This window comes from Rhea pennata, chromosome 1 (genome assembly GCF_028389875.1).
Source record: "Rhea pennata isolate bPtePen1 chromosome 1, bPtePen1.pri, whole genome shotgun sequence".
NCBI lineage: Eukaryota > Metazoa > Chordata > Aves > Rheiformes > Rheidae > Rhea > Rhea pennata.
Window position 1 is genome coordinate 121,645,000 of NC_084663.1, and position 26,450 is coordinate 121,671,449.

At 44.6% G+C, this 26,450-nt stretch overlaps 1 protein-coding gene across 1 annotated transcript in view; it reads left to right on the forward strand.

The window, feature by feature from the left end:
• The first annotated feature begins 6,598 nt into the window (after positions 1-6,598).
• PDE9A (phosphodiesterase 9A) overlaps positions 6,599-26,450 on the forward strand; it is a 48,842-nt gene continuing 28,990 nt past the window's right edge. Inside the window, exons 1-4 of the mRNA XM_062573790.1 lie at positions 6,599-6,694; positions 20,287-20,357; positions 22,248-22,325; positions 23,252-23,295. Coding sequence (XP_062429774.1) covers positions 6,626-6,694; positions 20,287-20,357; positions 22,248-22,325; positions 23,252-23,295 — 262 coding nt within the window. The 5' untranslated portion in view covers positions 6,599-6,625. The remainder of the gene's footprint in view (positions 6,695-20,286; positions 20,358-22,247; positions 22,326-23,251; positions 23,296-26,450) is intronic.

Consider the following 26,450-nt stretch of genomic DNA (forward strand, 5'->3'; position numbering starts at 1 on the left):
AAGCAGTGGGTGATTAGGCAGAACACAGACGAGGAGGCTCAAAAGGATGGATCATAAATGCAGCAATCCTCCGGTCACCTAGTTGTCTCCTGCTTCGCAGTGATCACGCACTCTGATGCTTGCAGGTTTTGCATACAGTCCCCTTGGGGAAGGAGAGCAGTGGCAGATAACACCTGTCCAGACAAATGGTCTGCCAAGAGAAAAAGTGTATGGAAAAAAATGTACACTGGAGAGACTGATTCTCTCACTGGACTGTCCAAAGCTTCTGCGGCTTCACACATCCAGCTCTGAGCTGAAGCAGTCAAAAGGCTCTGGTGTTGCCCGGACCCAGCCGTGGTACGTATTTGTTCTTCCAGGACTGCCTTAGTGCAGCTGTGACACTCTGTGCTGTACACATGCCAGTGCTTTTACCCAGACATGGAAGCGTAGAGTCATCATCCTCCCGCCCCATCACTGCTGTGATTGCGTTAACTACGCTCCTCCAGGCTGACACCAGGATTAGCAACCCTTTGTTACTCTTCTATGTGCCAAAACTTGAGGATGTCTGAGAGAAGGAAATAGCTGATTTACGCGAAGTCACTGAATAGCACTAACCTGCTCGAAAGACTCTCTTCCAGAATTTGAATTTACTTTCCTGCAATATATAAAATGCCAGGCAGTTTCCTTCAGATAGAGCCATGTATCACTTACCTCCTGTTTGGAAGTGTAGACCATGGCCCACAGCTCAGGCTTTCTTGCCAAGAGCATGAGCCAGTCTTGTCCAGTAGAGAGAATACATTTTTCCACCTCTTGACTATCAACCTCCTGAATGATCTAGCAAGTGACTCCAGACACAGTTAATTTCATTTATTCTTTCCCATCAGCTATTGAAAATTCTAGCTGGATCTGTTAATTTCTTCCATAACCTTATAAAAATGCAACTTTTATAGCAGGACTTTCCCAGAAGTTCATAGCAGGGGTTCAACATGCTGTCTACATATATCACTTGCAACTAGCTGATGTGTGTGTGCATATATATTGCATGCTTCGTATTGTATATAGCAGTGACTAGGGCAAGACTGCAAGGCACTCAGGTCCTCTTACAGTGGAAGCCACATAAATACTTGAAATGAAAGGCAAGGAACAGATAATTGGAATAAAGAGATGGGAGGGGAATAAGAAATGAGGAGGATAGGTGGAAAAAGAAAAGCAGAGGAGGAAGGGAGTCTGAAAGACAAGGAGCACGGTTGCAGGGTTGCTGCAACAAAAGACAGTGAAGTCAAATATCTCTGTAACACATAGTACCTTGGCAGGGCACGGCAATACCCAAGACCCTGCCCGCTCTGGGAGGGAGAGAGGAGCCAGGAAAGGGGTGGCAAGGGCAGGTGAATCCATCCTAGTGATGCAAAATACTGTTATAAAAATCAGGACATAAGATTGTTTGGCCACTGTGCTGCAGAGGCTGTGGCAAGGACCTGATGATAACACTGCAGTGAAAAAACACAGCTTGTGAAATTTGACCTTCCTTCCTATTAAGGAACAGGGCAAAGACAAAGATGATGGGCTTCACACAGCTGCAGGGACCTTTAGGAAATCATCTGGGACAGTTGCTAGATATTACAAAAGCTGTAAATAGAAAAAAAAATGAAAAGGAAAGAAAAAAAGAAAAGACTTGATTACCGGAAGAATTGCTAAGATGGAACTCGAGAGAGAAGTTTTGTGCCTCAATGCACAAAAGAAAAGGGCAAGGAATGCCAAATGCTACAATGGACATGTGCTTTCATAAAGTGGCTTGGGACTGCTCTTCTCTGAGCCAGTAGTGCACACGTGGACAAGTTTAGCAAGTGAATAATGTTTGCTGGGACTTATTATCCCAGGATTTGAGCTATTATTTGGTATGTGTGAGTTTTGACTTACACGAGAGAATTACTGGTACCAGATTTTTAATGATAATTGTAAACAGAATGAAGGGGATGTTAGCACTGAAATAGCCAGGGTTGTTGGGATGAAGAGCAAGACTGGTTCCCAAGTGCACAGTGCTACATCCCCACTCCATGGGACCATGTATCTCACCATGCTGGTCCCATGCAACAGCCTCATCAGGAGTTACTGCAGCTCCTTTCCAGCTCACACATCTTGGAGGAGGGTTTCTGTGGAAACCAAGAGTGACATGATTACAGTTGGATAACATGGGCTCAGGATGGACCTGAGGTGAGCAACGCAGCCAGAAAAGTGGTTAATGCCGAGACTGAACTGCTGGAGAGTGAAGGCTCAGACGCAGACTTTGGAGGCCTGAGTAGAAAAATCATATAAAAGGTCCCAATATTATTAATCAGTCATTCTGTAATTAATATTAAATGTGATCATTTCCAGAACTAGTTCTGTGGAAAATTGGCAGTGCATAAAAAAATGTGCAAAGGAGCAAGCTAAAATTTCCATATATAAAGTCATACACTTTCCGTACACTTATGTAAAGGAGTTAAAAGCTGAACTGAATAGGTTGCTCATATTCTGGAATAGAGGTGATATAGGAGCTTAAGTTGGTATAATCATCAGTTAAGCTATTACCAGCATAACTGCTATACATGATTAATGTCTCTATACACTAAAGACCTGACTCATGCATCAGTGGGGGAGAAAAATCTAGAAGCAAGAATGGTAAAACAAAAAAAAATAGCTGAAAGGAGAGAGAGAAAACTGAGAGAATGATTAAATAAGGAGGCAAAGAGGAACTGAGAAACCAAGGAGAAAATTTCAGAGCTCCAGGGGCAGGGAAAGCATTAGAGTAAGTTTGAGGGACCAAGGTGGAAGAGTAAAGCAGAAGGACCAGATCCTGTGGGGAATGTGGAGAAAGATGCACATGTGAGAGAGACTTACAGCTGGAGGAGCTGGAAAAATGGGATTAGTGGGCAGAGGAAGCAATAGAGGGTTGTAGATACCGAGTAGGTAAGAAAACAAAGTCATTTTTTTTTAATTCTCTGCATTTTTTTCTACTTAGTGTCAGAAATAAATCAGCTTCCTTAAAATGGTTGGTTGGAGTCATGCTCCAGCAGCCCAGCACTTTCTCAGCTTAGGAATTAAACAACCTCCTTTTTTTTCTTTGAAAACTGCTACCCTACCCTCACCTTAGTTTGGATGTACTGCTGTTTCTTCATTTCTTGAGTGCTGACGGAAAACAAGGCTTTACAGAGGCTCCAGGTAATGCTGGATGACTGATGTGAGCCACCACGTGAGCACTGAGACTTCAGAAATGCTCTTTTCATTTACTTTTTAATTTAAGAGTAGGTAAAATGAGCCCTGAAAACCCCATCTAGTGTCTGTAAAACAATGACTAGGAATGACAAGGTGCTTTGGAGAAGGGACATATTTTGGCTAGGTCTAGTAGAAGGATGCTATGACCTTGAGGCACGTTTGACAAAGGCAGCTCCTCAGGGGGACTGAAGGGCTCTTCTGTCATGAAAGGGAAAAAATGCACCCAGTGTGAGCTAGATGCACAGAAACTGCCTCCAGGAGGTCTTGTGCTGGAAATGGGAAAATAGAGAAATATCCCACATGCCTGCACCTCTTGTTCATCCCTGGTGTCTGCTTATGGTCACGGAAGGAGAGCAGAGACAGACTGGATCTGATCTGACTGAGCACAGTCTTTCTTGGGATTACAAATGGTCTCATCAGTCCAGGGATGAGGAAGACATTGCTATGGTTGGACGCGAGCTTATGTCAAGCATGGAGATAGAACAGGTACAGGTGAGCAGGCACAGAGGCTGCCTGCACAGCCAGGTGTCTGTGCTCACCTTTGGACACGTGCGTGGTGGGCGCAGAGGCACAGACCCTGTCTTTCTCTCAGCGACTTGCTGTTTTGTGCCTGAACAGAAGCATCCAAGTGTGAATTGTGTGGAATCTGCATATTTTACAGTTATATCTGGAAATCCTGATAGAGCTGCCTCTGAGGTGTATAGGTGGAGCAGATGCTGGAACAGGGAGACAGAGGTACCTTTTCACTCTTTGAGAGTGCCAGCCCGGGTAAGTGACATTTGGCTGGGTGATTGCCGGAGCATCAGGCCAAAGACTCAAACCCAGGAGTATCCTGAAGGGCATATCTAATGTTAAGGGTTATGTGAACAAAGTGGTGCATGTGGGCCTCGGGAGACTTATTATCAGAGAAAGCAAACTAGAGCTATGCGGCATCCGACATGGCTCTTGCATCCTGTGGTCTACAGGATATCTGCCTAGCCCTGCTCCTTGTTAAGCAAAATGCTCCTTTAATAGAAACAATAGAGAAATGTGCTTTGGAGCTGTAGTGCCAACAGTTGATGAACTGATGTAGGGTTTGATATGGTAGGATAACTTCCTAACGTGGTTGCACAACTATAGGATGAAATAAGGGGATTCAAGGGGATTAAAACAGTGGAAGGAATGCAGCAATCTCATGGAGCTGCATGTCCGCATGGATGAATGCTGTCATTTGTGGCTATCCAGCCATGGGCCTGAGCTGTGCCCTGGACTACAGCAAACTCTAACCATAATTTCTAAGAGCTCAGCTTGTGTACATTCACTTCTAACCGAAAAGTTTGGTAGTTAGCTATATTAAAGCAAAGCATTTTTTTTCAGCAAGCATTAATGTAATAGAGGGGGAATGTGTGCAGGGACTTAAGAAACACACTCTATTTAAGTAGATAGAGACAGCAGATATGACAAGGAGGATGGATAGGCAGGAACAGGATCATCAACTGGCTTTCGGAGACTGTTGTTTTGAGGAGTGGAGAAGTTAATTGCTTTTTAAAGTACAAAGCAGAAGGTGACTGCTCACTGGCCTGCGATTCTGATCATATATCTCTTTATACTATAAGATTGAATCCTGCAGTGGCCTTGTCTGACTGTTCTCAGAGTAGATCATCATTGGGAGAGGTCTTAGCCTCTTCCTCTATGACACCAAATGCCCAGCATGTATGTTCTTGCTACCTCTTTCTGAACAGCTACGTTTTTGTTACGGTCATCACCTTCCTGCGATGCGTGCTGGTTGCCACCATTGATCAGCTACCCTGGTGGACATCCAGCGGGCTATGCTGAGGTGGGTGCAGCCTCCTGAGACAGCCCTCTCACATCAACACGAGTGCACCCGCTGCCTGTCTCCGCTCTGCAAGTCACTCGGGACTGCCACCACTGCCTGTATCATACCCTACTCTGCTAAGCTTGTCCGAGCCCCCTTGGTCCCTCTGTCACACCTGAGTGATGAGTGGAGCGATAGTGGCAAGCGGCACACAAGCCCTGCCAGGGCATTGCAGGGGGGAGCCGCGTAGCTCCCGGAGCGACGCGTGCTCCTGCGGGGAGCTCTGCACCAAAGGGCCGAGGGCTGCACAGAGCGACGTAACCCGCAGGGCCCGTGGTGGCCACCTCTGTGGGTCAGGTTGTGCCTCGCTCGCATTGCCCTAAGGGCCTGTGGGTGGGCAGGAAAGGCAGCACTGAGCGCCCTGCGTGCCCGCGCCCACGAGCTGTACTCCTCCAGGCTCCAGGACAAAAGAGGCTGGAAGTATTTTTGCAGTTCCTCTGCCAGGAGCCTGAGGAAACACTAAGCAGTAACGGTAGCGTAATGAGCTATTTCCAGCCGCTTTGCATGCTTGCAAACTGTCAGACAGCCTCTCCCTTGTGAGGATGGAGGAATTGCTCTCTCCAAAACTCTCCCCTCCGTGACCAAACACCATCTACTATTGCAATTTTAGCTTCCCACAGGTGCAGGCACTGCAGAACAGCACAGGCACGCAGCAGATGGCATTCAGCGTTCACTTAGAGAGTTGACCAGCAAATGTTATGTGCCCCTCTGGTTTTCAGCTGTGCTGTCAAATGGGGGAGACATTTGCCAGGATAATTCATATGCCCTAAAATAGTGAATTCTTTCCCTTGTGGGGTGGCCTGGAGGACACTAGGCTAGCGCGTGTGCTTTCTGTTTCCTTCATGCTTGTGGTGCTTACATTTTTATGGCTGCTGCCTTTTCTTTCCACCTTTGTAATGGTAGCAGGAGGGATGTGGAAATTATGTGGCTGAGGCAGTCTGAGCCCTGACGGCAGCGGATGGCTAAGAGGACAGTCTCGGCACACAGTGTGGCTGGGAGCCTCTCCCATGACTTGCAATGAGCATGCAGGGAGCACACGGAGAGGATGGGCACTGATTAATAGCGAGAGTCCCCTTTCAGCATCCGAGTGAATGGCATCTCTCACCGTGCTGGCGGAGGAGGATTTTCCCTGGGCGACAAGGGCCACTTCGTCTTGTGTGTGGAAATGGAGCTCATCAGCCCCGGGCTCTCAGGGTTGCAGTGCGAACACCCAGCAGCTCTCGGCCCCGGAGCCAAGAGGGGTTGTTGCTATGGGAATCAGGAGGGCACTTGCGGACCGGACTGGGAGCCTGTGCCTTTCGCTTTCCAAGGCAGCTGGATTTGGAGGGAAGCAAAAACAAAAGGAGGTGGCAGAGAGAAAAAAGCACAGCAAAATGCAGGCGAGAGGAGGGACCTTCCCAGAATGAGAGTACGGTGGTATACAGAAGAGCAGGGACACCAAACTGTCAGGCAGTGGTGGCTCAGCTGCTTAGAATAAATCCTCTTTCTGCTCTGTTTGGCACTGGAAAAAAAGTCTGGTAAAAACCCAACTGTAGCAAGATGGGATCTGCCTCCTCAACTTACCGGCCCAAGTGTATTTATTTGGATGTTGATGGAAGAATTCAAAAGGTACTTTAGCTGTTTTTCACTAAGTAGAGAGTCTCAGGACACAGCAGCGGCTGCAAGCTGTCTGCGCGGCGCGACCTATTTCTGTAACAGGAGCTAGACGCGTGTTTGCCTTCGGCTCCGCTGCGGGCTTCAAACCTCTTTTGAAACGGCGGCGGAGAGGGAGGGAGGCTGGGGAGGGGGGGGGTCTCGCGTGGCTTCTGCTTTGTGCCTGAATTTTTATTTAAAGGGGAAGGGGAGAGCGGCAGGAGACAAGTGCTCTGTGCTGCCAGCGCTCGGGGTCTGCGTGGGCATCCTGGCTTCAGCAGCGCTGCAGGATTTCCCTCCAGGAGCACAGCTCCGATGCGCTTACAAAGTTCAGCCCGTGGAGAGGTGCTTCCCCGGTTTTCAGCCAGGCAGTCGGAACTGGGAAGTGCGGCGTGCCGAGTTATTTTGAGATTGCCTAGCAGGGTTTTAACGATGGGCATTTCGCTAGCGAGAAGTTTAATGGCAGGCAGGTGTTGGGTTGTCCTGTGCCAGGCTGAGCGGTGGTGCTGCTGCCACCTTTGTGGAATTGTCCATAAACCTCGATAAAGATTAATCGAAACTTTAGCTTATATTATGCTTCCTTGTTTGCTTAACCGCTGTACACAGCACAGGGGAAACTGCAGGAGAAACGTGTATTACGGCTATAAGAAATAGCTCGTTCACTGTAGAGCAGAGAGCCCACTGCTCTTAAACAGAAAAAAAAAAAAAACTCTTCAGTATTTTTGCAAGTAACTCTTCATATTCTTTTTGTCAGCAATTCTTTGGCCACAAGTCAAGTGCCTTGTTTTATGTAACACTGACTGAAAGCCAGTGAGAGGCTCAAGCACAAGTAAACCCTGACTTGCAAAATTGAAATATCCACGTCTTGTGTTCCTGCACTAAATCTTCATTTCACCCAGCCTCGCTTTTTTTTCCTCTTTAAAAAGAAACAGTAAAGAAATCCTTTCCCTTCCCTTTCATGTATTTATGACCATAGAAACAAGGTAATGGGAGAGCTAATACTTACAATTGTGTCCTACAGTGCCATTGCCTATGGTCCTCTTTGTAACTGCTCTGGAGAGCTACCATATTCTCCACGAGGAAGCAGGTTCTCCAAGCACACGAGTGAAGAAGTCTGTAATCAGAAACAAGACTCTGGGAAATTAAGATCTGTGTAAGATTTCCCAGAGCAGAATATTCCTCTTCACTAATCCTGGGGATTACAACTGAAGGCGATCCCTCTGCTGCAGTGGGTTCCTCTGTACTGGCAGCGAGGACCCTGCAAGCTCTGCTAAGCAAAGGGGACTGCTTCTGTTCTGCCAGGGTTTAATGAGTTGGTCTCCTGGCAGCCCTCAGAATCAATGCTTTCCCTGGCACCTTTACAGCTAAATATTAAAATGTGCTGGCATTTCAAAAAGGTTGTGAGCATTTCCATACATGTTATTAAATCATATTATCTGTCAGCTATGCTGGTTTAAAAAAAATAGCATTTCTCAGAATCAGTCTCTAGAGAGTACTTTTGTCACTAAAAATGCAGAAGAGGCACAATTGCACAAGCAAGCAAATGCAAACTCAGGCAGTATTAAGTTTTTTGTTCGATAAACATTATCTGTTTCTTTTGTCAGATGTGAAATTCCATATGTGCAATGTTTGGAAGGATCCGTGCAGTAAAAATACCGAGTAGATGGGGTTCACTCAGGGGTAAGCAGGGCATATCACAGATTCTTGTGCCTCCTCATAACAACATCATTAGGAAAAAAAAAAGAAACCCTTAATCTTCCAGGAAATGCAGTATTTGAGGCTTCTAAAGGGAATTTGTTAAATCAGTGCCAGGCTACTCCTTCTTAACCTGGTAATGAGGTATGAGCTTCATTAGAGCAGTGTTTGCTGAGTTTGAAAAGGCTTAGCTCCAACTTGCAACCGGTTCGCTGAGCATTGCATTGTAATGTGGGCATACCACAGTGATGGTTGTAACAGTGATTCTTAATACATAATTTCATGCTTACATGACCTGATTCTGAATTCACACCAGTGCAGCCTCAGGGCATGAAACTGATTTGGGGAGAAGCTACCTTCCATCTCAGAGTAAAGGAAAGGACAATCCAAGCCCCGGAAACACCATACCATCTCCCAGGGAAACTGCACATTACAGATGAGTACTTGAAAATGCTCTAGAATATGTGTTGAATTAAGCTAAATAGGTACGTGCATTACCAGATACAGAGAGGCACAGGGGTCTGGCCCGATATTTTGCTCCAGTTGCCAGGGATGGGGGGGTTGTTACCGGATTTGAAATCCTTCTCAATGGCTGCTAAAATAAACGAGGCACCATCAGTACGGGTTGAATGTAGGACAGTGACCAAAGCAAGCATGTCTGAGAAGAAGAGATCAGGTCCAGACCTCCTCCGCTTGCCCTCCCCACACCGCTCTGCCAGGACCATGAGTCTCTGCTGCTGGCAGGGCAAGGGACAACTCACCTCTGGCCATTTCCATGCAGACGAGCTGGAAGCAGAGTCTGCTCCATGTTGCTCTAGCAGTGGGCCTTTCTTCCAGCTCCACCAGCCCTGCATCTGTAGAGTGCATGGCTTGCTACCTTTGCTCCTGCATGCCAGCCCTGGCATGGTTATTACTCATGATACATGCAGAGAACACTATTATGCTCAGGGATAATTATGCTGCTCCTTTTGCACTGCAAATACAGTTCATACCCTTCAAAAGAAGCAACACTTGGCAACTGGATTTATAGCTGTTCTGCACTCAGGTACCTGGGGGATTTTTCTGGGTGGTAGGTAGCAGCTGTCAGTGACTAATGCCTTCTGCAGAACAGGGCAATTTCACCTGTGGCCTCTCCCAAGGGGTCAGAGCTCAGTACCCGCGAGGACATGTGTCTTCACGTCAGGGAGCATCACCACCTTGTATTGGTCAAGATCTGAGCAAGCTCCTCCTGCTCGCAGCCAAGGCAACTCACTCCAACCGACAAGCTTGAGTGGGGAATGGAGTCAGTCTCAGCCACTCATGGGGACAAGTGGGACAGACACATGGCTGCCAGCATCTACAAGTGAAGGTGGGGAGTTTTTGTGTCACCCAGGAGGACATTGGACAGCTGTGTCCTGCCCAAAACACGAGGGATCACCAAGCTGGTGGAGGTAGCACTGACTGCAAGGTGCAAGGTGGCCAGGGGACATCTGAGCCGGGACCACTCGAGAGGGAAAGATCAAAGCCTTCATAATATTAGAGATGCGAGCTGAACTGTGGCTCTTAACAGCTCAGCTTCAAAGAGGTCATGTGTTCTTAAAGCTGTTTTTTTTCTTTCTTTCTTTTTAAGGAGTTACAAGATAATGTACTTCCTATTTAGGACCTAAGTAAAGTGGATGTGCATCTGTGGGAAATAAGTACTGCTTAGTTTATTTATTTTTAAAGGATCTTCTTGCCCAGAGAAGCACAGCAAATCATAACCTGTTTGCCTGGCCACAAAGCCTCTTGCTAAGCTTTACACATATATCCATGGCTTAACATGCCTGTACAACATGTTCATGACCCACCTGTGCTACAGCCTGTTTTGTTGTCAGGCAAAAGAGAACAGATGGTCAAGGAAACAAAAACAAAACCAATAAAAATAACATGGCCTTGCTTCATATAGGAAGGTGACTTTACACCACCACAGTGTATGGGGATTTCTCATTGTTCCTGGAGTACCACTAGATGGGGTCAAGCACCAAAACCCCAGATCTGCCTGTGGAGAAGGAAGGCTTGCTCTACAAAACTGGAGGAAGCCAGGAGCTCCAGATCATAGAATCATAGAATGGTAAGATTGGAAGGGACCTCTGGAGATCATCTAGTCCAACCCTCAGGATAGCCCATAGGGGGGGTTGTACCCATCACCTTGGCATTAGCAGCACCACGCTCTAATCAACTGAGTTAAACCTGCCCCCGAATCCGGAATCTTGTTTTCCTTCATAACATTATTAACCCCTTGGCTACTTTTTTAAGAAAAATCCTTATTGAGTCTGTTTTGAATTAAAAATCCACCAACATGGAACAGTGATGCCCAAATGTTTTCCATGTAGAAACTACAAGGGAATATCAGAATTTCTTTTGACCTTTGAGATCCAAATGGTAACAAAGCAGAGCCAGACAGTGACTGTTCCCAGGTGGGTGCCTTCGTGGCTCATATTTTCAAATGTCACAGTGGAGTGGCTTTACTTGCAGAATTGTAAGGAGTTTCTCTGAGAAAATACTTAATCTGAGATAATTTCTGTTTCCAGTGTCTTAATCAACAGCATATTTGTAGCAAGGATGGAAAATCGTGAGGATACAGAGCCTGAATTAAAAAAAAAAAATCACTCAGGCTGGTTTTCTTCCTTTTCAGAAAGTGAGTAAAGAATTTTGGAGTCATTTTACTGGTTTACTGAGTCATTCTGGATGCCAAATACAGAGATGACCTCCTTTTTTTTTTTTTTTTTCTCAAAACAATTTATTCAGTTCAACCTTTCTCAGTCTCTGCTGTGCTGACCTGTAGAGCAGGACCCTGGGACACCTGCAGCTAGTGTTCCGCTCAGCCTGAGGTCCATGATGAGCAGGACAAAGTCAGGATTATGTTCTGGTGCTGTGATGATTGCACTGAAATGTCAGCCAGTGGGAATAGTTTTTCATGTGAGCTTTTCTTTTTAATTAGAGCAACAGCGGCTGTGGTATAAATGCCTAGACTCTAGCAAACCCAACAGATTTTTCCAAAGCTCGTTGTGCTATTTTTAACATGCCAAATGACATTCGGATTAAAAACAAAATGCAGGAGAAAAGTAATGGAGAGAGAATCGTTTCAAGGCTATTACACATTTTCACATCCCTAAATGTTACACAAACTGTCCCAGTGGCTCCCTTGGCACAGCGAGGCCAAGTATGCTCCATGGTGCCCACAGCTCCCTGCCCCCTGGCCATCTAGCCAGGGGGGTTAGTTATTTAGGAATATGCCTTTGGCTCCTGAATGCCAGGGATGCTGGGGTGTGCAGAGGCATATTTCACATGCGGTCAGGACATGTCGGGTAATGTGCACCCTTGGGGTCCGGTCTGCATGGCCAGGGCTCACAGATTCCTCCCACACATGGACAAGCCTATGCCAAAACCCTCTGCAGCACAGTGAGGCATAAGTATGTTTTTGTGGGATCAGGGCCATTTTTCTTACTAGTGGTGGATCGCTGCGGGCAATGGAGCGTGTAAGGTAGCACAGCCTGAGTTTGGCCAGTGGTCTTGGCTAACTTGGATGCTCAGATTTTAGCTGGCCTTGGTGAATTTAAAGAGGCTAGTAGACATTCTCATTGTAATGCAGCAAAAACTGAACAGTGAGTGTTTTAAAACTCTTGTCATATTACAGCTCCTGTACAATATTTCAACATTTTTAAAGAACAAAAATGTCTTAAAAATAAGCTTTTAAAAATGTGAGAGAAAATTAACACTTGTGGCTCCTCTGTCTCTTCTCCTCCCTTTGCCTTTCCTCCCTTACGAGGCCCATCAGGGCACCAGGGGTGCTCCCGTGGTTCCTCCATAACTCTTCCAGACCCATTGCCCAGAAAGGCTTGTTTACTGGGATTTATCTTTCTGAGGTCACGCGCCATCTATTATAACTATTGCAGCATATGCTCAGGCAGTGTAAGTGGAGCACGCTTTTGCTGGCATTACCTGAGGATTCAGACAAGGAAACCTTAGCAGTTTATGCTACTCTCATACGATCCTTAGTACAAACAGGACAAATCCATTTTGCCTCCATCATCTCCCTAATTAGCTTTTACAGCTGTAAATTGTATCCATTGGCCTTTCACCACACCCAATTTCCTTAGTCTATTAAATAACATACATTTCTAATGTTCCCCTATTATCAAGCAGATCATATAGTCAGACATTAAATTTGTGAGTATTTTTGAGACACACAGCCTACCTTCACTCACATCTAGTGAGGACACTTGATGTTAAAGCATCCCTATTATCCAGTTTACAAACATTTCAGGTCTAATGCGTTACTGTGCTAGAGGGTTAATTGCACTTAAGTACTCCATTAGCAGTAGCTGTGTGCCCTTTTGATGTTAAAGGAAGTCAGAATACAGACATTTGAATTATTTGTCAAAGGTTGAAATACTTTTATGTCTGCTGTAGAAATTAAGAAACTTTTAGCCTAGCTTCTCAAAATGAGCCTTGTTGGTTCCAGGGTATCATTAGTGCTAAAAGACTGAAGGTTAGCAATATGTCCCTTAATGTGGTCAGCAGGTTGCACAAGACTCTTTTTAACATAACCTCACTTTCTCTACCAGCCCCAGAGTCTCTAAAAAGTGGTGAGATCCTTCCTTGCTTGTAGTGACAGAGCCTTTAGTCTCTGCCACACTGTCCAACTCAACAGACAGGATGGTCTTGGTGCTCACACATATCAGAGTATCATAGACATTTTCTTTTTCCTGAAAAGATACTTTTGCATATCTCTCTCTTCAGGAATATTATAAAGGATGGGAACTGTGCCTTATAATACATATATGCGCATACCTCATGATCCTGAGAAGTCAGCTCTGTCTACCTCCTGTCTCTCATTTCAGGGGTGATGTACATTACTAGGAAACTGGTGGGAGTCATTCCACTTAACTATAGCCATCTTAAAGTTAAGGATGACTAGCCCAAGCTAGTCATGCAGGTTCCCCCACAGTCAGCGGGGAGGTGGGTGGTGTCTCCAGAGGATGATTCATCCCATCATAAATCAGGGTTTGGAGATGTGTGGGCTGATATACCCTTTGGAAGTGGTCCTCTGTCTCTACTAGCAATAGAGGGAGTCTAGTAGCACAAGCTGCGCAAGAAACTTAGCATCTAGGTGTCTAAAGCTACAACAGATGAATCTGACCCATAAATTTTACATAGATGTCGTGTTGAAATGAATGTTGTCAAGCCATGCTACTGCTTGAAGGTAAGGGTGAATCAGCAGACTGCGGAGTTCTGGCTTTTGACAGTAGAAAGTCTACCACATCCTTTGTCTAACAGAAGGGGTACTGAAAAGCTTAGGGTTGCTATTATTTTTATTCAGATTCTTAGGTCAGGGCTCTCTTTCTTCCCCACACACCCACATGCACACACACACATACACACACACACACACACACTTATTTTCTACTCCTCTCTTGGTGAAGTTCCTGTTGTATCAAACAGATGGCAAATCTGGTGTACAATTTTTAATACTGTCTAACATTTGAAGCCCAGAAAAATGGAGTGGTTTTCCAAATATCAACTGTTAATTGGCACAAGAAATAAAGAAGAATAAACAGATATTTTGGATATAGTTGGGCTTGCACTATAATGTTTGTATCTGAAATTCAAAGGATGAGAAACCTGGGAGAGGCTGAGATATGCAGGGCTTCAACTGTATAGTGGGGACTATGACCGATAAGGTAGGTACTCTTTTTGCTATTTTCTCAGAGAGATCTTTTGGATTACAAATTCAGAAGAATGATTTCCTTCCAGTGATTTCTATAAAGCAGCATCTAAAAGCTCTTCAACCTGCTTCATTTTTATATAGACAACAAAAACTGCTGAAGAGAAAGAGAAAATCACAATGAAAACTTTCCTGTCAACATTCTGTTTTAGCAGTTCAAAATTCCTCCGAGAAAACTGCTGTTATAGAGCAGCAACATGTTTCAAAAGTCCATGAAAGCAAGATATGTAACCGAGTTTTAGCAAGTCCTTTTTTCTGGCATGTTATCCTTCAATCTCATTAACTAAATATTATCATTTTAGATAGTTTTAACCCCACACTTGCAGCCCTCATTCTGAACAGTGCTTGCTGTTCTGAATGAAAAAGACATCACCTAGTGCTAAAAGACTTGAATACAGCAGGTTGAGACCAGCAAAAAGAAGGAAGGCTGGAAACTGAGGATAGATTGGCTTTGAAACTATTCCTCCATTACTCATTTAGGAATTTTACTATGGTTAAAAAACAATCAAATGCTAGTTAAATGCTTGGAAGAAAACCCAATTACCAGCAAAAGATCAGAACAGGATAACATTCTGGACAGGGTTTGCAGTTTACAGAGAGGATTAGCTGTTCCGAGAATCAAATATAGAACAGAAATTGGATTTGTAGGCTATGTTTTTTACCAATCATATCTGAAAGTGAAGTATAATGTGATTAGTTGTAAACTGGTAGGTTGCTGAGTGTGTGCTCTACGGTCCTTTAGTAATAGCTCCAACCAGTCTTTTAATACTAAACTGCTTTTCTGAGTGGGGAAACTGGCCACAGCACCAGAGCTCTTAATCTCTAGTCTTTCTAAAAAGGGTCTTAAAATCCTTGTCCCCTACCAGAGGTGAGTACTGTGGATTAAGAGAGAAGGAGGAAGATGTTTCAAACAGTGCAGAACTGTCCTCAGAAAAGTAATCAACCCACAGTTTCAATCCCACAGACATGATCTCTGGGCCAGGAAACAGACACCCCTACTGAGTCACACTGTCCTACTTCACAGTCACTGCATGCTTCATCAAAACATTATTTCCACTCCAAAACGTCTCAGTTATTATTCATTCTGTTTTTCCCCTTCATGTTACTCTCCAAGGCACCAGACAGCATTCTGTGCTTAAATCAAATGGCTACTTCTTGGTTTTGATGGTGACTTATTAGAACTATCCAGCCAAGCATTCAGGGTAGACTAGTTTGCCTGTCATTTTTCTACATATGGTAGGAGTTTTGCTGACAATAAGAGGAAACAAGGACCAAAACATGAAATAATGTTAATGCTTAAACAGCAGAAACGTTTGCAGATGCTGTACCATTTTGAGGGAAGACGTTCTCCTCCTCCTAGCACAAATCCAAGGGATGTGCAACTAACAGGATTTGTATGTGGTGGATCATCCTCGTGGCATTCAGCTGTCCGTCTGCATACTGAAGCAGGGGTCTCTGTTTCCCTTTCCCATGTGGTTCTGTCTCCTCTGTGATTCTACTCACATGATTTGGGCTCTAACTTTCCTACTGAAATGACAGTGGTGACTGAGTGCCTTGTGCTGACCCAGCCTGCAGGGCACTACCATACCACCAGGCAACACTGGGGTCTGTATGTCCAGCTCTCCCTTGTATGAGGAGTGTCAAGAACTATATTTCCGACTTCTCCAGGCTGCACTGGTCTATCTCAAACTATTTATCTTTTTGATGTGTATTATGGGAAAACTTGTCTGTGCCCTGCACATCAGTGATCTTAGCCCACTATCACACTTACGTAAGCCTCTGATGTCTCATGTCTTTGGCCTTGGTTATGCTCCGTAGCAAGGTCTCAGTCCTGCTCTGAACACTGGAGCTCGGGCATTAGTGCAGGGAATGAGGCATGGTAAGAAACATCTTAGCATTGGCTTGCTAGCCTGGGATAGAGAAAGAGGACCTAAGCAAGAAGCAGCTCCAGGCTGCTCTAGTGAGCTGCTTCTAGAGCTAGAAGAAACTGAGGCAGACTTGAAGGGCAGTGGAGTCCCTCTGTGCTGACTGGTGGGTCTGGATCAGGCCCACAAACAGTAAGTGCCAGAAAAATGTCATCATGCAGACCTGGGTTGAAATGCAATGGCTTCAGGACACCTGCCCAAGCAAGGACATCTTCATGAGGCTAGGTAAGATGCTTCCTTCACCTCCCAGTGCCAAGAGCACACAGAGAAGAGGGCAGAATGAGGACAGTTTCATCACATGGAAGTTAGCTGTCCTCAGCGCTGCTGGTCAAATCCCTTCCCTGGTCATGGGAGAAACCACACGTCCCAGCTGGGTGAAGCATGACTGCAGGCCAAATGTCAATATATTTGCTTCATGGTTCTAATGTCCCTGAAATGATAATGGACTTTAAGCAGATAGGATTCCTGTACTGTGCTGCAACCATCAATAGTACACAGTATGAAAGCTGTCCTCTCTCCTCTCCAAACTACATTCCAATTGAAGCCATCAGCACAGACGACATTGACTTTATTGGGAACATAAACCTGCAGGCAATAACAAGAACAGTTGCATATTGCTGGGAAATGTTTGAGGCTGTCTGTTTTGTTTTAAAACTAAAGGAAGCTGGTCAGAAAAGCTCAGCAGGTTGCAAAAGAAGAGAACGTTAGTAGCATATGCTCTTTAATTAAAGAACAGCTGAGGATAACCATTTACATCCTAAGATGAGTATCAAAATGCAGTGGGTGATTCACAAATTCGCTTCTAGCAAACTGCAGTAAAATATCAAGTTTGGAAAAGCTAAAAAGCATGTACAGAGATAGCTCACAATCCACAAAATAATATCTATATTCTTTGTTTTGCTTCCCACACTTACACTATTACATGGAGCAAAAGGAAGTATTATAATTTAACCTCAATGCATTGAAAGCTCCTGCTGCTTTCTATGAGTCAGGCTGACTTTCTAACCTTTAATGCATTTTTAAAGTTATTTTTCAATCTTTCCCTCTCTCATTTGTCCCAGTCAATAGTAATTGATTTCTAGAATAAGAAATCTCACTACCTGAAATAGCACTCCCAGCACATCACAAGCCTTTTCCCTGTGTTCAGCCACAATTAACATCATCTGCTCAGTTATTGCATGTATCAGTTGTTGGTACAAAAACAGCCTTCCAATGTTCTGTTAGCCAATTTTAGCAGCTATCACTCCAACAGGATGTTACGTTCTGCGAGAAGCAGGGTTTCAGTCCTGTCTGAACTCGATTAACTGTGCTTTATTGCTTTGATTGCTGCTGATTTTAATAAACAAGAATGAATCATTATCAAAACAGTCTTTTGGGACACACTGGGCTTTAATCCCACCCATTTCCCAAGTAAGAGTTGTTAACTATCTCAGTAATCATCTGCTTTGAGCTTTTACAATCTGAATGTATAATCTAGTGTAATCTCATCTAGGCTGGAAAACAGGGAAGGTGGATGTATACTTATGTATCAGTCATAACCATCTCTTAAGGTCACCAATATTTTTCTCTTCTGTACCACAAAAAAGCTGGCACACACTTAAAGAATAAAAGGGTTTTTTAGCTACCATTGAAAACTAAGATCTGAAGTATTACTTCAGCAGCAGAACTGAAAAGAATTGTGCCTTGTGGTTAGTGTAGCACACCTCAGGCTCAATAGGACTGAGTCAGCGTGATCAGATCTTGCAATTATGTCAGGACTCTTTGAATATTTTAGAAGACAAGACATTGGGGATAGATTCCTTAAATCTCAAAAAATAATTGCAGAAGTCATGATAGTAGCAGTCTCAACCTAGACCTTGAATTGATTAGGCTACATTCCTGAAGCTGGGGCTTGAGGCTAAACTGGTATTGTCTGGCAAGAAGGCTGGGGTGGGTAAGATGACTTAAAGCATTGATGAGACAAGAAGCCAGGTGTATAGAAAAGTCAATACTGTAATAACAGCAAGGAGGTAGAGCTCAGTCAGAGGAAAGAGGTAGAGAGCTTTTACTTGCTGTATCACAACCTCTTCAGAGCCTGGTACAGTTTGCAAAGCTCTTGAGGCTCAGTTTCTCTTACCCTTAGCAAATGTTTGTGATCCTTGCTGACAGAATGTCCCACGGCCTCTACTGCTGGTCAGCCAGGGGACAACAGCCTACTGCTAATCTCTACCAGTTCTGGTGGCTAAAGTTTGGGTTGGGCATCTCACAATCCTTAGAGCTACCAGGAGTAGAGGATTGATGCCTAGGCCAGCTGAGGGACTTCTATTGGTTTCTAAAAGGTATCTCAGAAGCTACACATGAGGACTAGGTTCCTGTAACATTATTATGATCTAGAAATCAAAGCGCTCAAAGGTTAAGACTGCCAGAATGAAGCTGCAATCTTAATTAATCCTGCTTCTCTGGCACGTTTGCATTTTGAAATGATGACATTATTTTTCCAGCATGGGCCTTGCCTCACTGAATGCAAAGACACTGCTCAACTGAGTCAATGAGGAAATTGGGGCAGCAGCATTTGCTGTCTAGAGACCCTGCCTCCTCCTGTTCAGTGTGTGTTGTGGAGGAGGTAGGGGACCGCAGTACTGCCAGCGAGGGTCTCTGAGAAGAGCAGCTGAACACTGTCCTTGAGAACTGGCTTCTCTTGCAGACTCTGCCCCAGAATTCAGAAGTGACATGAGGCAAGTCAGTAAAAACAAACTGTTCAAAGGCGGTCCCTGATGACACATTCTTATTTTTTTGGGTCACCAGTTTTGAGTCTGATCCACAGACAAGATGAGAATGCACGCCTGCAATGAAAGGCAATGGAAATTGTGCCTGAAAATATCAGATATGGAGAATGATTATGCAGATTGGAAAATAGTGTTTCCAACTAGGCACCTGCAAGGAGAGGAGATTTTTTACCATCCTCAACCTGTGCCTCAGTTCTCGTCTGCAAAATACCACTTTCTAACTCCTCATGAGTTTTATTATAGATGAATTAATAGGTCTCTGTGAGTCCCTTTGATCTACTCTATCCTGAACTTCAAGGTCCTGCAACTATTCTTTTTTCCAAGGAGTGGGGTGCAAGGGAGTTGAGATCCATGATTCCGCAGGGAAACTATTGCTCCAAACACAGCCTCCCCTCTGCCATGGCAAACTGGCCTCTGTAGCCTACACCATTAACTTGAGCAACTCTCAGACAGATAAGATCCCCTGTTCTCTATTATCCTTAACTTTGAGAAGATGATTCAGTCTTGACTACAGTGAGGCATTTTATTTCTACAGTAGTTTCAAAATCTCTACCATAATCAATAAATTATGCTCAGAGATGCTCTCTGGCCCACCACTGCTGCCTAAGAATGACTAGAAGACATAACCCAGAAGTGTTTCTCAATCAGTGAGCCCCATCACCGTGTGCCCTGAAGGAAGCGGGAATCTGGGGCAAATCATACCATGGGATTGTGCCGTTAAAGGCTGTATCACAATGAGCTCAAGTGAATGTTTCATTCACAGACTTAATGCTGCTTTTTCCAGACCTGCAGGTGACTGCCATTCCAGCTCAAACAGCGCTCTCAACCCAGGGATTGCCTTGTATGCATGCGCGGGCAGGTGTATAAAGAGGTGGTGGGAGGAGTGTGATGATAAAAGTGGCAAATTTCAGAATTCAAGGTCCAATCTCTGGCCAAACAGCAGGAATGATGCAGTCTGCTGGACTGCAGGAAATTTGGCACAAAAGAGGGGAAAAAGTCCTATTCTGCTTAAAACTAGCTTAAACTAGTGTAATCCATATAGCAGTGCCCTTTCATACCATCCAAGGGCCTTCCTAAATCTGGGTTGTTTTCTTCTTAAATTTGGGTTGTTCCTTTCTGAAATTTGTGGTTGTTATCATCCTGCAGCTCTACAGTATTATGATATACCTTTTGCTGCCAGTTCACATACATTATTGCTCTACTTCTGAACGGCACAGTTAGGTCTCCAGAGCCTTCCTTCTTTACCTAAAAGCACAGGTATTAAAGTAGGAGTAGAGAAATACTCCAGCTCACAGGCCAAATCAGATAATTGAAATGGTAGGATGATCCTTAAAATTAGCCCAATTCATGCCTGAATAGAGTTCATATCTCACTGGGAACTAACTGTCCTTTCTCTCCTTCATCTTCATTTTTCCCCGCCGCTATTCGTTTTGGAAGGTGATCTTTAGTAAATACTGCAACTCCAAAGATATTATGGACCTCTTCTGCATTGCAACAGGATTACCAAGGTAGGTCTCTCTTTTCATTTGTGACATTCATTTCACTTTTGTTCCTTTATTTCTAAGGACTATTCAGAGACAAACCCAAAATGCTGGAAGGAGAAATTGGGACAACATAACATCAACTGGAAAAGTGCATGAAACTCTGGCAGGGGTATATCCACCTCAATGCTGAGTACGCTTAGAAGAACAGAGTGGAGTGGAGTGGAGTGAAGTGGAGTGGAGTGGAGTGGAGTGGGATGGGATGGGATAGGATTGGATAGGATAGGATAGGACAGGATAGGATAGGATAGGATAGGATAGGATCAAATCAAACCAAATCATAGCCTGTTCTAAAAAAGCCAGCAAAGCCAGAATTCCAGCACAGAGTACATATGGGCTCTGTGCACATACCTGTTATACCTCAGGACTATGGTCTTGCCCATATCAAGCAAAATGCAAGCACAATTTTAGAACCCGCTTTTTAGAAAAAAAAATAATAGAGAATGAGAAATGTTGCCACTAGGTGATAAGCTTTATATTTAGACACACTACAGTCTAATCCCAGGTATGGGGTATTCAAACACAAAGTATCCAACAGAATTTTTTATAGAATAGAAATATTCCAAAATCCATTGGCCGAGTCACGTATTTTCTAATTTATGTTATTCTGTAAATTTGATGCATCTCTCTTACTGATATTTCTTGTAGAGTTTATTTCTCCCACCCTTCATGCAGAGAGTATATTCCAGCTTAAACCAGTGTATTGTGAGGAATTCTGGGCTGGATCTGGCTGTGTGATAAGATGAGGAAGGAAAGAGCATGGAAGAGGGCAGTATGGTATAGTCCCCAGTCACTTCTGCACTACCTGTCCAAGACAGCGGCACAGGGGGAAGGCAGTTCTTTCACCAGGTCACAAATCCACACCTAGAAGAGGGCAGTGTTGTTTGTCTATGGGACTTGAGCAGCACAACCAGGTGCACAACAGCATGCAATAAGCCATTGTCTTTACCTTTGTATATACAAGTTTACAATACAAACGGAAAGGAAGAAAAAAAGCAAAGGAAAAACATGCCAACTCTTGAATCATGGGTTTATTGAATGACTCTACCTCCGGGTGTTGAAGTATTAACTGGACTATATTGACTCAGAATTTACATAAGCTGCTGGACAGAATTAATGCTGTGTTTATCCTCGCTATTTCTCCCATTTGACATTACAGAGGTTGATAATTCCTATTTGCCTATGATGTCAAATACTTCCACTCCATCACCCAGGCAACTTTGTTTAGCAGTTGGAGTCATTCATGAACAGGATGATAACCGTATATTTGATGTTCTGTTTTCAGCAGAGACTTCCAAAGAACTGTACGTTTCAGTTAAGTTCCTGGAGAACATCAAGGTTTACCTCTGAGCCAATGAGATCATGCTTAGTACCAGATAATGAAAAAAAAAAGGCCTCTTATTTAGAAAGACTTTTGTTTTGTTTGTTTCTGTAAAGGAGTAACTAGACAATTTCAAGACATTCATAGCACTGATAATCATTTCCACAGCATAAGTTAGTCAGTATATAGCTGCCTACTTGATGTATCATCATATACAGCTACTTCGTAGAAATCATTAGCTGATGATTCAACAGAATAGATGAGCTAACAGGGAGCAAAGTTTGCTCCAAGATCAGAGATGATCACACTTAATATTTTGTCAGAAACATTTCTGGTAATAGAAGTGGGTGAAACATCAAGCCTACCCTGCCCTGTGCTTTGACCCTTCCACCTAAAACAGGTATGTGCAGAACAGTGCCAGGCCAGAAGGGGAGTGCTGCGTGAGAGAAAGTGGCCACGTACCGTAAGCAGCAGTGCAAAGTCTCAGCCAACATTTCTAGTCAAATAAACCTCTTCCTTTGAAACATACCTTTCAGGAACACAACAGTCTCCCTTTTGACGGCAGACAATTGTATGGTATCCATCGACCCGACAATGCCTGCAAACTCAGAGAGGTAAGCCCTGCTGGAAGCTGCTCTCAGAAGAGGGTGTCGAGCCCAAGGGATAGGGTTTTGTTCAGCTGCGAATGCTTCTTGGGTGCAGTGCGGTGTGAGCAACTATCTAGAGGGAGGGAGATGACAGCAAGAATTGCACGCTGGCTTGTAACACTAATGCCTCCTAGTTTTGAAGATTTTTCCTTGTTATTAAAGTAGGAGTAATTGTCTGAGGAAAAATATCGCATTTAAGTATTTAATGTAGAACATCTGTTCCCTTCCCACTCTGTTTGCTGTCAAGGCTCCCGGCTCCTTTGTTCACTCCGTCTCCTTTATGGCTCCGTTAGAACCTAACCATGACATTATTTGCAAAGACAACTCAAAGTCTTTTATGAGGTTAGGACTCATCCATGCTGGCCTTGACCCTTTCTGTCTTTCCTTTCTCCTTTGCTCCTGGGCTTCCTGCCGTTCGTTCAACTTTGCAGCTTTATTTTCACTCTGACTGTTCACAGTTACGACTTTTGCTCTTACTTACTCCATTACGTATTTCATCATTACGTACCATTGCTACTATTTTCACTGACACCATTTGTTGGAGCCCCAGAAGCGGCAGGGACATCTTGCGCGCAGTGCTGTACAAACATCAAACAAAAAAATGATCCCCACCACTGGAGCTTCCTTCTGGCCTGCAACAAGTTCTTCACCATCTCGGCCTCCAAGCCACATTGTTGGCGCAACTGCACAGTACATGCAAGATCTCTTTGTGCGCTAGTTCAGTAGTAAAATGGAAGGTTATGATGCATTCATTAAAGGTGCCTATTCCATATTCAACGGGCAGCTTTTGAGCAGGTTATTTTGAGCAGGTTTCTACTTCTCAGGGAGTAGAAATGTGAAATGCAAATGGTTTTCTCAGTGTCATTAATATCATCCCTCTCTGACTTTTCCAGGTCTCCATACAAAGTAATACCTGTTGCCACTCGGCAACTCTCAGGTAAAACACTTCTTTTGAACTGCATTTACTAAAACTGAATTTGGAATAATTTTACATTCATCAGAAATCATTTTCATGTAGAAATCATGTGGCTATAATGCAAGAAGGAAAGGTGATCCTCTTATGGTTGTAGCTACAGCAGAATAAAAAGCGCTTGATCAAAATATGCTATAAAGAAAGCTGAAAATGTATTTGTCCCCTAGTTTCAAAGCATTTGAAGGTGAGGTGGAATGGCTGGGGTCCGAGTCTTTCAAAGTGCTTTACTGTGATCTGACTAAGCACCTACGGATGTCTTGGGAAAAGTCTCACATGGAGCAGTGGTTCTGTTAAGCCAATGTAGACCCCTTTTGAAAGCCTGTCCTGTAGCGTTAAACTTGTTCTTCTTTCAGCTCTGCTCAAAGCTGAGCACAACATATGAATCCTAGATGTTTCAAAATGGCTGAGGAAAGAGCACAATTTCTGGTGTGTGTATGGTAGCTTTTAGTATAATAAATATTTTAAAATACCTGACAAGATTAAAGAAGGCTTAGATGAAAGACAACATCTGGAACACATTCCCGTAATTGTTATCCTCCACGGGGAGGACTAAAGTGGCTTTTCTACAGGACTTTTTTGCATGGAAGTGCTGTGCTCAGGGCAGCAGCTCTCAGATTTTGAAGCTGAGCATTTTTCTGGGGCGATTTGTGTAAAGCTTCTGGCTCATGGTATATCATCTCATCTGTACAACTGTGGTATCTCCTGCCACTTACTTCAAGACAGCCTGAACGGCAGCCCAAGCCTGTGCACTATAAAGCTATAGGGAGAGGCTGGGTGCTTGGGCAGCCCATCTTGGGAAGGTGGCAGGGACAGTAAGAGGGCAGGAGACATCAGCTGGGAACACAGCTTGGAGAAGTGAGACACAAGGAGCGAGAGGCTAAGATCCTCTTTGAAGTGCACAATGCCTAGAAAGAAAAGAAGGGAGACAGAAAGTCTGGGGCTGGAATCATGGTTGAAGAAAATGGGTGAGTTCTGGGAAGAGACCGAGGTAGTTTTGCTTTTTTCATGATAATACAAGTCCCACCACTTTTTTTTTTTTTTTTTTTTTTTTTTTTTTTTTTTTTTTTTTTGGCGTGGGGGAGAGGGCTCCTGTAATGTGCAAGAAAACATAGTGTCTGGCAACACTTTCTTATATAGATGGGGAGGAGGCACAGGGAACCAAAGCTGCTCTCCAAGTTACCGGTGGCCACTTGGGCAGAAACCTCCGTAGAGACAGGACATGACAAAGCAATGTAGAAGGATGTCTAGGGGGATCGGAAAGCCAGCAGCAGAGAGCTTGTGCATGTGCAGAGCAAACAGAGAAAGGAGAGTAAAACAGCAATGCAGATAGGAAACAAAGAAGAACTTTATCACCATAAGGTTTGTTACAAGCCATAAAGAGATCCCATGTCAGTGCCCTCCGGTTGTTGCCAAAGGGAGATATTCCAAGCTGAGGACACACGTGACAGCTAAGGGGAAGGAAGCTGTCTTCTAAATTATTTCCTTATTAAAATGAACTCTGCTGGAACAGCACCACACTTCTGGCCTAGGCACATACTGCTTGCATCCCCAGATCAGAGCAGGTGGGTTATTAATAGAAGCAGGATTATTTGCATACCCAGTAGTGTTTGTAATCAGTGTTCGCTGGCCCTGTGATAAAGAAAGGCCCGTTCCTTGGCCAGTGAGTGCTGCCTGGACTCCACTGGGGAATACCACTGTACTACATCAGATGGGAATCTGATCTAAGGGCTTTTGAGAAAAACTGACTTGCTTTTGCATGAACCTAATCTTATATTTTTATAAGAACATATATGACTTTTCACACTTTCCCAGGGCCCTCGTTTTTCATGCCAGCTGACAGCACATGGCTCTGCTCTGGGCAGAAGGCAGTTCACTGTGTCGACAAGGTCTCTGTTTCCTCCCTGCATTTTATAAAATAGGGATTTCCAAAGATCTGAGCTCAAAAGGGCAAGAAAAATGCTGGCGGTGGGTTGCCAGAGCATAAGGCAAAGTCAGCTATGGAAAGAGGAGGAAAGTGGAACTGTGTGATGCAATTAATGCTGCTTGGTATCTACTTCTCTTTTACATGGCTTACCATTAATTTTAAACATCCCTGACATTTTGCTGAGAGGAGGGAGAACGAACAGAGTGGGAAATTGTTCTTCTTCATTAAAACAAAAAATAAAAACAGTTCCGTTCTAGTCACCCCAGGTGCCAAATGTTTCCCGCTGCTCGGGGTGTTTAAACTCCCAGGCGGACACCACATCCACCCGGCCTGCAGCGCACCTCCGAGCCGGCATCTCCCGCGTCCCGCCGCTGGAAAGGCTCTGCTCTGTGCTCCCGAGGTGCAGCGCCTTCTCCGCGGGGGTTTTCCCCTCTTTCACCCCAAACACGCTGCACGCCATGTGAAAATCCCTCCGGTTCAGGAACGGGGCGGGGAGGGGGGCGGGGTTGGGGAGGAGAAAAGGCTCTTTGTCTCTTTAAGATGAGAACTGCCACCCTTGGTCATATATCTTTACTGCACCCTAGGGCTGTAAAAACATACATCTTCATTTTGAAAGTCTTTTATTACATCCATAAACATCAGATTGCAGCTGACTGTTCCCCGGATTAGAACGTCCTAGGACTCCCAGCGAGTTTTGACAGGGGGAGGGAGTGAAAGTAAGATTTTTTTTTTCTTTCCTTTTTTTTTTTTTTTAACTGCAACAGTGTTCATAGGGAACTTGTCAGTCTCTCGCACGCTACAGCCGCTGCCAGAGCGCCACCGAGCAGCAGGGAAGCGAGAGGACACAGGTTTGGGTGTCCGGTCTCGCTGCTGGGCGCTGCGGACGGTAAGGCTCCCCGACGTTTCGCCGAGGCAGCCGCGCTCGCTTCTCTTTCAGCCTTTCCATTTGCCGTGTTAGCCTCGAGTATCTGAGGAATTGCAAATGTTTTCAACAGGTACGAGGGCGATTCTTTAGAAACAGCGCTGTAAATGCTGGGCTGTATTTGCGTCTGCCGTATTTTGGCCAGGCTCACGAGGAGTTTTGCTCCCTCAGACAAGCGCCTTCGGAGACGTCCGTCGGGTCCTTCCACCCAGGGCGAGCAGGGGTGCCCTGCAGCCCGGGCCGCGCGTGTGGCAGCGTGCAAACCTTCCTGCT